This window comes from Sinocyclocheilus anshuiensis, unplaced genomic scaffold (genome assembly GCF_001515605.1).
Source record: "Sinocyclocheilus anshuiensis isolate Anshui unplaced genomic scaffold, SAMN03320099.WGS_v1.1 scaffold1522, whole genome shotgun sequence".
NCBI lineage: Eukaryota > Metazoa > Chordata > Actinopteri > Cypriniformes > Cyprinidae > Sinocyclocheilus > Sinocyclocheilus anshuiensis.
The window spans coordinates 347738-359749 of record NW_015546143.1 but is presented as its reverse complement, the minus strand read 5'-3'; the positions used below and the strand labels follow the sequence as shown (position 1 = coordinate 359749).

At 36.4% G+C, this 12012-nt stretch overlaps 1 protein-coding gene across 1 annotated transcript in view; it reads left to right on the top strand.

The window, feature by feature from the left end:
• Positions 1–12012, top strand: part of LOC107701211 (regulatory-associated protein of mTOR) — a 312842-nt gene that overhangs the window by 205363 nt on the left and 95467 nt on the right. Inside the window, exons 10-11 of the mRNA XM_016503169.1 lie at positions 4786–4886; positions 6269–6413. Of these exons, the coding sequence (XP_016358655.1) occupies positions 4786–4886; positions 6269–6413 (246 nt within the window). The remainder of the gene's footprint in view (positions 1–4785; positions 4887–6268; positions 6414–12012) is intronic.

The window sequence follows — 12012 nt, the reverse complement described above, 5'->3', positions numbered from 1 at the left end:
TCAACTCGGTTTTGTTTATATTTTGCTTAGCCTATAATTTTAAATGAAAGATGTCGTATTTATTTATTTTTCTCTGTGACACTTTTCCTACTGTGTTAATAGAAAATGTCAAACAAATGTAGTTTTTTGACAAGACGAATAAAAATAGCTAATAGGCTATTTTTGTACAACCAAAAACTTTTTTTTTCCTCTCTGCGACACTTTATCCCTATTGTGTTGTCAATGTTTTCTGTCAACGAATTGTATCCTGACAAGACGAATATAAATAAGAAATACAATTTTTGTACATTTTTATTTTCTCTGACACTTTTTTTCCTACTGTTGCATAAAATATTAAGCGAATTTTGTGTCTTAAGATAATTCTTATGAATTCAAGTCAAAGTCAATAAATTCAAGACTCTTGACAAGACGAATAAAATAACATACGATTTTGTGTAGACTAGCCTACACTTTTATTTGTCAGCCTATCTCTCTTTCTTTCAGTAGCGGAAATTTAAATGTGAGATTCTGGAAACGAGATCTAAATTTAGCGGGAACGGTCGGGTCGGGAAGAAAATTATTCTAAGCGGACAGCGGGTGAACAAAGAGTTACTATATAGCGGGAGCGGATGGGTGCGGAATAGAACCTTGCGGGAGAGGGACTAAAAAAACAGTCCCGTGCAGACCTCTACTACAGTGATTGAGGGTGGGTCAAGTTGTTTCATGTAGGGTCAAGTTACATAGAACATAGGCGGGCATTATGCAGATGTTATCCAGTAACGTGTAGCTGTCATGGAAGTGGGATTTGAATTACTGACAACTCATTTAGGCTGTTTAGAGTCAATTTGATAACTTAATTTATAGTGCACTTTCAGCTTTACAGATTGTCTGCATTCACATACAGCTACATTAGAAACTGCATGAAAGATAATATTCGAAATGGCATAATAGAGGCACTTTAATGTGTCCTTGCTATATGGTAACCAGAGGCCTCTTCTGCCTCTGGTTGTTTGTTGTGGCTTCACAGACATCCTGGCACCCAGTCCAGTTGTTGGGTAAGGTGTCTGTAGGATTATTTGTTAAATATAACAAATAATAATGTGTCTGATTTGTCCAGCCATTACAACTGGGTCTACAATGTTTTGACCTTGTCATTTTTCAGCCATTTCCAGAGCTAATCAAAAACACATTTCCTTTGCTTTCTTAGTGTAGTTGAATGTGGTCAAACATCCACAAAAGACCACCTATTCTCCACCAACTGACTTCTAACTGTCAGACTCTGGTCCGTGTTTTGTGTGTGTTTTGCTCCTCATGTGCCTTCCTTGCCCTTATTTTGTCCTTCCTGTTCCTGTCCTCATTGTGTGTTTTTGTCTCCAGCTGTGTATTTTTTTGGGGGGCAGTAGTGCTCCAGCCGTAGAGGCTGGGGCTGGGGCCACTGCTCATAGAGGCCTCCAGAGCGCCCACCCCCCCTCCCCATTGGATGTTGTACAGCGCGGGACGCGCCTTCTGGGGGTGGAGAGTTACGTCAGACTCTGGTCCGTGTTTTGTGTGTGTTTTGCTCCTCATGTGCCTTCCTTGCCCTTATTTGGTCCTTCCTGTTCCTGTCCTCATTGTGTGTTTTCGTCTCCAGCTGTGTTTTGATTAATTAGTTCATTTGCTTCCAGGTGTGTCCCATTGGTGTCTGTGTATTGGATGTTGTACAGCGCGGGACGCGCCTTCTGGGGGTGGAGAGTTACGTCAGACTCTGGTCCGTGTTTTGTGTGTGTTTTGCTCCTCATGTGCCTTCCTTGCCCTTATTTGGTCCTTCCTGTTCCTGTCCTCATTTTGTGTATTCGTCTCCAGCTGTGTTTTGATTAATTAGTTCATTTGCTCCCAGGTGTGTCCCATTGGTGGCTGTATTTAAAGTGTTCTCAGTTCCTAGTTCTCTGTCTGCTGTTAAGTGTCATTTTAGTTTGCTTGATGTCTCCCGTCCTGTGATCCTGCGTGCCTTCATTAAAACCTTTTTGATTTACTTTATTCCTCATCTCCTCGCTCGTTCCTGCACTCCCAGTGTGTGTGTGTGTGTGTGACACTAACACACTCTCACAGTGTCTACCGTGGTGTTGCGGCTATTAGAACAGAAACAAAGCTGCTCTACTCATCTTACTGTCTCCTTTCACATTCATATGTAAGTTGTGAGAGCTTAGTTTGTACATTAGAAAGATCCGAAAAAGCTTGCAGAGCATGCACAAAATGCACTTCATGCAGCATATTTGATTAAAACACCAGGTGTAAATGGGAAATGTTTCTCCCTCGTCTACTTATGATTCAATGTTAATTCCAGGTGTAAAACAGGGATTGTGTGGTCTATGGCACAGTATGTGTATGTCTGTGTTTAGTTTACATACATGTGTGTGTGTCTACTTCACTTTGCGCATAGCAGTTAGGACAAATTTATCTTCTTTAAGTTAGTCTCATGGTGCCACCCACAAGTCTGAAAGTCTGTGACTAATCTCTGTTTCTAATCATGACAGCAGTCACAGAATGCCGAATTCTGTCTTAATTTATTAATAATTAATTAAAGGGAATAGTTCTGTTGCTTTGCTGCACTTTTTCTCCTCTCTCTCTCTCTCTCTCTCTCTCAAGTTCAGGTTGCTTTATTGGCATGACATTTGTATTATAGTATTGCCAAAGCATTTTAAGTATATGTAAAATACAGAATATAATTACACCACCAAAGCAAGACAATAAATGAGGAAAGTGAACAAACAAAAAACAATAGCAAACAGTATATCTAATATTAATTATAACAATTACAATTATATACAATGAAGAATATGTGAAATAAAGCAAATTAATACAGTGGATTAACCATTTTGTATGGTGTGTCTGGTGTGTATTTTGCAGCTAGTTTGACTGCCATGGCATCCTCTCCAAGTATATAGCGGAGGTTCTCTGAGTCATTTAGAGTAAAGAATGAAGAGTTCAGTGCTGCAAATTGTGGAAAGAATATTTCCCTTGTAGTGGTGTACTTGGGACAGACAAGAAGAAAGTGTTTCTCATCCTCTATTTGATTCAAGTCACAGTGTCTGTATAGTCGCTGTTCTCTCTGTATCCAGGATTTTTTGTCTTCCTTTCTCTATTTCTAAGTTGTGGTCACTGAGTCGATGTTTTGATAGAATATTTAATAGATTCAGTATCAGATTGACTGAGATGATGCCAGAATTGAACAGGTCTTTTTTGTATTTCAATGGTTAAGGGGTATAAGCCCAGTTCAGCCCTGCAGGCATTGTAAACAAGTGCCTCTGTTTACCCTTAGAATGTTTTTTGCAAATTCCAGTCGTGTTCTATTGCAAATTCCAGTTGTGTTCTTTCTATTAAACTTTTATCCCAATTTTCAAACTTTAATATTAGTCCCCAAATTTGACTCCCATACAGTAGAATTGGTTTAATGATTGCGTAATATAATTTGATCCATATTTTAATTGGTCATTTTAATTGGCCAAACTGTGATTTTATGGCAAAAATGCCCTCCAAGTCCTCTCACTCAAGCCCTCAAGCTCTCTCTCGCTCTCTCTCTCTCAGCATGTTCAGCTCTGATTCGGGGATGTTTTTTAAGGTTAGGGTGTGATCTGTTATTTCAGTATTACTCCTTTGAGCAACAGTGCTTGTGTCCAGTGGTGTTTGTGACAGAAATTGTGGTTTTAGATGCTCTGTGTTATCTTGTCTCCAGTGGGCAATAAGTGGGATGTTGATTTAGATGTGCTCTTTTTGTATTATCTCTCTCTTTCTCTCTCTCTCTCTCTCTCTGTCTCTCTCTGTCAATTCAATTCAATTCAATTCAAAATTACTTTATTGGCATGACTGTAAATGATACAATATTGCCAAAGCTTAGTTGTCTGCCGGTCTCTATGGCTAGACTGTGCTCACTGAGCCTGTACTTGGTCAGGATCCGTCTCTGCTTTGTGTCTCTGACACTCTGGAGATAATCTTCCAATTCATAATTTGATTTTATTTTTCTCTCTCTCTCTCGCTCTCTCTCTCTCTCTCTCTTTCTCTCTCTCATTAATTAATTATCTCTTATTAAAACACTTCCGCTGTTTGAGATGTCTCTGGTCACAGCACGCACGCACATTATTCTTATTCTAAACCAGGACAGGAGGGATGTCCCATTAGTAATTACAGTAGAAGGGATGCCATGGTTGCTTAGCAACAGCATTTCCTGTGCAGCTCTGTTAGTATGCACCATCACACCTCAGTCCACCTTTACTGTAGGGCTTCATAGAAAAATACATTTTATATTTTGATTATTGGCATATCAACATACAAACATTATACAGGCCTGTCACATCGACCAATATAATACCATTACCTCTTTATCAAGTCAAGTCACTTTTATTTATATACCACTTTATACAGTACAGATTCTTTCAAAGCAGCTTCAGAGTAATAACACAGGGAAATAATGGTGTTAAAGTTTTAAATTAGTAAAATTAAAATCTATTAATTATAAAATAAATTCAATTTCAGCTTTAAAGCAGCTCTACAAATGACAAAGGTGTCATTATTCAGCTCAATTAAGTTCAATAATTAGTTTAGTTTAGTTTAGTTAATAACAGTGTCAGTGTTGAAAAGGTTCTCAGTAATGAAACAAACTCAATTTCACTTTAAAGCTGCTCTATAATAGTTTTATTGTTCAGTGTTGATTCAGTTGTGATCGGTAACAGTGCAAAGATCACTTTGCATTATATTGTTACTGTCTTTCTCTCTAATAAACACCAAAATGAATTGTTGGGTTTCATGTATGTACATATTAATTTCTCTTAGGATCCCGGGCAGGCTGAATGACAGAAGGACACCATTAGGGGAGCTGAACTGGATTTTCACAGCTATCACTGACACAATTGCATGGAATGTCCTGCCAAGAGGTTTGTCCTGATTAAAATCCAGCTCTTCGCAATCTCTAAAGATTTAGTTTTCTGTCAATCAATGCCACAGACCTTTCAGGGCTCCCAAAAGAGTGACAAATTAATTTTGATCATTCAACATCTGTTAAATGACTTTGGCTTAGTTAGAACCCAGATTTGCCTGTTGGTTTTGCTTGTTCCACAAAATAACAGAAACTGTCAGAGACATTGCATATGCACATACTGTAACATGGTGATGTCATGTGGCCTAACTGTGCAAATAGTGTGGTGGCACTTACAGTATGCGGATAACTGTGGTTAAACCCTTTGTCTTGTTTGTCATTTATGTCATGTTCTGATCCCAATATCCAACTAATGTCCTTTTTGATATCTGACTGTCTAGTGACAAAACCCATAACATTTAAAAGAATATCATAAAACATCTTCAAAAGGTTGTATGTGAAAACATGTTTAAATGTATTTTATTTATTTATTTATTTTGTTTTGTTTTGTTTTGTTTTGCATTTGCTCTCGGAAAAAAAAAAAAGATTTTTATGATACGATACGTTGTTATAGTAATTATGTTTATATATTGGTTGGGGTTAAGGAATTTAGAATATGGTCATGCATTAATGTGTGTTTTAGGAAAACTAATAAACAGCCAATATACTTGCAATATGCATGCCAATAAGCAGCTAATTAATAGTGAATAGTGTTCCCTAATCTAAAGAGTTACCTTATTTCATAATAGAAGATACAAAAATAGTTCCAAAAGCCAAAGTAGGATCAATTGTTGCATGCCCCAGAGCTACTCACAGACTGTGAAGTGAAGTGAGACATCAGTGAAGCATCCCAGTGCCCTTAAACTAAATGTCATTACTTTTAACAGTGCTTGGCCAATAAGATTAGAAGACTAAAACTAACTGTTGTATAAAGAAATATAATGATGCTTATTTGTGCATTCACAAGCTTTGTAAATGTTTTCTGGCAGTTTTTACAGTGGTCTTCATTAAAACACAAGATATTTATCTAAATTCCCAAATTCAAGCATCACATAAAACCAGCTTTGAAGTTTTTACTCTTGTCTCTGTCCTGAGGAGGAACCAGGCGTGATTTTGAGGGTATATCCTGACCTCTCACAGCTTTTAATTAATTATTGTACATCAGAGAGAAATCTACATAATGAAAATCTCCAGGGTTTAATCTGTCGTGCACACACATCATAATTATAGGATCTCATTAAGACTGAGCACTTCACACAACAGAATTTCGAAATTTTAATCGTTACCTTCTATCACATATGTAATTTCTTCATAATGCATGAAGATTTTTTTTTTAATTCTCTCTCTCTCTCTCTCTCTCTCTCCCCCTCTCTCTTTCTCTTTCTCTCTCAATCTTTGTAGATCTCTTTCAGAAATTGTTTCGTCAAGATCTTTTGGTGGCCAGTCTATTTCGAAATTTCTTATTGGCTGAGAGAATAATGAGGTCATATAACTGTACACCAGTCAGCAGCCCCAGGTTGCCACCCACATACATGCACGCTATGTGGTAAGTGTATGGATGTGAACACACACACACACACACACACACATGCAGTATGTTCTACATTATTTTCCCTAATACTGTATGTGCAAAATTTGTTCAGACAGGACAAAAATCTAACTGTTTTGTTGTGTCTGACTTATATGCTTAGTTGTTCTTAGTCTAAACAGTAAAAAAAAATACAAGAATTTGTGCATTCACAAGCTTTGTAAATGCTTTACTGGCAGTTTTTACAGTGGTCTTCATTAAAACACAAGATATTTATCTAAATTCCCAAATTCAAGCATCACATAAAACCAGCTTTGAAGTTTTTACTCTTGTCTCTGTCCTGAGGAGGAACCAGGCGTGATTTTGAGGGTATATCCTGACCTCTCACAGCTTTTAATTAATTATTGTACATCAGAGAGAAATCTACATAATGAAAATCTCCAGGGTTTAATCTGTCGTGCACACACATCATAATTATAGGATCTCATTAAGACTGAGCACTTCACACAACAGAATTTCGAAATTTTAATCGTTACCTTCTATCACATATGTAATTTCTTCATAATGCATGAAGATTTTTTTTTTAATTCTCTCTCTCTCTCTCTCTCTCTCTCCCCCTCTCTCTTTCTCTTTCTCTCTCAATCTTTGTAGATCTCTTTCAGAAATTGTTTCGTCAAGATCTTTTGGTGGCCAGTCTATTTCGAAATTTCTTGTTGGCTGAGAGAATAATGAGGTCATATAACTGTACACCAGTCAGCAGCCCCAGGTTGCCACCCACATACATGCACGCTATGTGGTAAGTGTATGGATGTGAACACACACACACACACACACACACATGCAGTATGTTCTACATTATTTTCCCTAATACTGTATGTGCAAAATTTGTTCAGACAGGACAAAAATCTAACTGTTTTGTTGTGTCTGACTTATATGCTTAGTTGTTCTTAGTCTAAACAGTAAAAAAAAATACAAGAAATCCATATTTGTATATGGTTTGAAATCCAATTTTCATGGGATTTTTGGAAATGCCTTTGAGTCTGAATGTTCAGTGTGAAATGTATTAATGCAATATACAGTAATGCCTACATTCACTCATTTTCACTCACTCTTTGAGTGAACAAATTTGCAATTTCAGTCACAGAATATGTTGTCTGATTTCACACTCGTGAACAGTGTTGGGGGTAACGCATTACAAGTAACGGAAGTTATGTAATCAGATTACTTTTTTCAAGTAACTAGTAAAGTAACGCATTACTTTTTAATTTACAAGAGAATATCTGAGTTACTTTTTCAAATAAGTAACGCAAGTTACTTTTTTTTCCAATTTATTGATTGACAGCTCTCCTGCCCCCATGTTGAGAGAAATCAGAAGATGTTACTGTAGTTCTAAAATAAATATGAATATGCATTAATTCATCTCACTCACAAAAAACAACAGATTCAGTATTCCCCAAAATGAATAAAAATAATGCAACTCAGAATATGACGCAAACCTGCAATAATTAAATGTTAAACAACACAAATATCCTTTATGTATTTAATCCCATTCTATTAACCAATGTCTTTGCTTCTGACCTTCGATGATCCAGTTCAACCGTACTAATAAGCAAAAATTACTCTAGACCAGGGGTAGGCAAGTTTGGTCCTAGAGAGCCGCAGTCCTTCGGAGTTCAGCTCCAACCCTAATCAAACACACCTGAACAAGCTAATCAATGTCTTCAGGATTACTAAGGCTATAGGCAGGTGAGGTTTTTTTTCAGGGTTGGAGCTGAACTCTGCAGGACTGCGGCTCTCTAGGACCGAACTTGCCTACCCCTGCTCTAAACAAACATTTGTGTCTTTTTTTATTGCTGAAGTGTGTTGAAATTTCTTCTTCTGCGTTCTACTGTACGGACGTAAATTTACTTTCCCTTCAGCCTGAGGCTTATTAATTTCACTTTTGGTGTGAAAAGGCTTTTATATTTGCCAAAAATATAACTTTTTTATTTTAAAAACAAACAAGCAAGCCCTGTCCAGATTTAAAAAGTAACGCAAAAGTAATGTAATGCATTACTTTTAAAAGTAACTTTCCCCAACACTGCTCGTGAATGTGTAATATACAGAATTGCCTTTCGAGATGCATAGTTTTTCATGTGCCTCATTTAGTTCATCACCATGGCAAGATGTGATAAATATGAACACAGACAAAAAAGTTTTCAATACTACAAAATAGTAGGTACTTTCATACAGTATGTTGTAGAAGACAGTCTCTTGGCATCGTGCTCACGTTCATTACTATGGCAACTAATGTATTTATATTGGACACTGACTACACTGTCTGAACACTGTCTGAGTTAGAGATTTCTGGAATTTTCACTTGCAAAATAACAGTGAAGTCCCTGTCCCTGTAAAAAAGCAGAATTGGTTGCAGTCAACAAATCCCTATATTTTGTAATTTATAGTTTAAAATACATGCATACGTATTCCAACTCAACATCATTACTTAACTTTAGTACCATGTCGATATAAAAATAAATAAATAAAAAACCAACAACATGATTTCTACAGTACATCATATAGGCTGCGGACTTGATTTGTTTCAAAAATATTTATTTATATGTTCTTTATTATTTAATGTGTACTTAACTGCATCAAGGCCTTATGACATTGTTTTAATTAAAGCAATATTTTAATTACATATAAAGTGATAATTTTGATATGTTTATATTTTTTCTTAATATTTAAACAATAAATATCTAAATTAAATTATTAAATTATATTTTTACATAATGTTGAGTATTCAGCAGCACACAAGATTTTGTTGTGGCAAAATAATTATCGAGTATCGAATCGGTATTGACTATTGATATTTTGTTATCAAGGCAAACTCTCAGTAATATTCTATTTTATTATATTTCTAATAAAAGTAAAATCCATAAACCAGGTTTTAAACAACATTCCCTGGAGAATGGGGAGCTTTTTTATTCCTACAGTGAATGGCACTACTCATTTATTTACACTGGTATTTTACACATAGGTCTCTCCCTCTGCATTTTACATGAACTATGTTATGAATTTTCATTCCCCCTCTCTTCTCCTGTTTTCCATCATCAGTATCATGCTGTTGGCTAAACCTGCATTGTGTAATCCTCAGCAGAGTATGATGGAATCGAAACTTTGTTCTCCACAGCTAGTTGAAGCTTGAATCTCATAACATGCCATTAGCAAGAGAGAAATAGATTTCACTTTCATAATGGAGCATCAGAGCTCTTTAGTTACGCTGGGCAGAAAGTTCCTTCAGTCTTCTGGTCTTATGAAACAGGAGATGAGAAATGGAGAGAGGCGGAAAGAGAGGGAACATTTGGTAAAGAAGGAAAGAGTTACGGGAATATTTGAGAGGAAGGATAGTGTCTTCCGCTATTAGGAGGAGACATGATTAAGCAGGGCGGGAGTAAAGGAAAGAAACGATACAGGAAACAGACAGAAAGAATATGAATGATCTTTGTGAAATAATCATCGCAGTGTGCACCGAAGGCACAGCAACTGTCCAAATAAATAACCGGTCACAATCTGAAATGATTATAAAACTAATGTACAAATGAACCCTTGGATGTATGCAAGCGTTAACCATACGTCGAATTTGTACTTAATCTAAAACTAATTTAAGTATTCTAAAATACTTCTATATTTATTATAATGGCTATATTTATAATTAAGCAACATGTTTTGTAAGTAATTTATTTTAATAAATTAATGAATATATTAACTATCTTATTAATAAATGAAACATTTAATCCATTATTATACATACAGTTTTTGTAATTTTTAATTACATAATAAATCAAATGAATAATCATTATTGTTATATGATTATGTGGCTGAAAAATAAGACTCTCAGGTTCAAATTCAGGTGATTTTACGATTCAGCGAACAAGGCAGGTACTTTGATTGTATTCGTATTGTGATTTTACTGATTTGATTAACTTGTACTGTAGAGTAATGGTAACTTAGCATTCCATTTATCCATGTAGAAGAACTTTTTATCATGGGACACATACTGTAGCAGCAAAAGTGGGATGGGGCAGCCAGCAGAGGGAAGGGAAATATCTCTGCTCAGAAAAAGTTACAACACAAAATATTTTAATGAGAGGGAAAAGCAGATCAATTGGCAAAACCAGCAAGACACAATGGACCAGTGGAGTAAGTATACTAGAGCTGGGAGGAATGCCCTATGCTGTTGACTGTTGTCATGATCCACTACTGCAGCTGGCCTAATGGTATTGGGACTTTTCTCCCATTAAATGTTTGTATATTTACATTCCACTGGGAGAAATCCTGGTGATAGAGACTGGCAAAGCATATTAGAGCCATGGCTGTAGTTTTAGCTTTTGAATGGACAACACGTTTGATGTGTTATGTAATGTTATGAATTAAATATAGCCAAAGTGTTGCAGGTTCAGTGATCAAAGCAATTCTCAGCTTATGCAGCAGAAGAAAATACTTTGAAAAAGGAGTGTTAAACCACAGTGTGTGATGGAGCTCAGTGTGTGAAGTTCAGCGCTGCTGCTATAGGTGAAGGGTCAACAGATGATTAGTTTTCATGTAATGTAACATAACTTTACATGCAGCCTTTGACAAGCGCAGTGAAGATTACATGCAGATACTCTAAAGCAGTGCTTCTCAACTTGTTGGTCTGTTCTTTTAGGGTCATACAGGCAGCAGGGAAAACAGTGCATACAGTGTAATCATGCAGCATTAGGATAGCAAGCTAAATAGGCTTATTAACTTTTAAAAAGGAAGTGAGAACACTTTCCATACAGTATCTTTTGTCATCAGTGGCCATGTGTTGAATAAAAGTCATCTTTATTTTGGTGAAGATCCATCTGTCACTGGGTCAACATGGATAATACTTTCCCCATCCTTGAAAACAATGAACAAATCTACATAAGGTAATATCAACTACAATTTTGGTACTGTCTTGGTTTACCACTTGATGTCCAATGTAACGTTTAGGTCCTATAGCAAAACCATTTGAGAATCAGGGCCCGTATTTATCAAGCCTCTGAGAATTACTCTCAAGAACGTTGCTAAGAATTGACTTAAGTGTAAAAAACTTCTTGGCTCAAAGCTGTGCTTAAAAGTTAGTTATCCAGCATCTCAGTCGTAATTTAAGCAAAGTGTAGGACTAAATCTTAAGTGTCAGTCTTAGAGTTGATTCACGACACTTTGTTGTGCCACAAACAGGATTTTGGATGACGAAACACGCATGGACCAATCACTGAATAGATTTCCTTATTTAAGAATATTCTCAGATAAATTCACACTGAATAGTTAAATTCCTAATAGGAGTTTACATTCAACACACATTTGACAATAAAGAATTTTCAAGAGAATACATTATGGTAAGGAAACGAATTGTCATCACAACCTTCAATTTAGGGCTGTGACGGTAGACGATAGTATCGTGTATCAACGATAGTCAGAGATATCGCCTGTGGCTGATTTCTTTGACGACAGCAAGACGATTATTATTATTATTATTCGTCAAAAATATAGGCGCCTATCTTTAGTGATGCAGCGCAGAGAGAAACTTGCCGCGGCGCGGGTGGTGAGTAGCCGGGATCAGCTCCGGTGG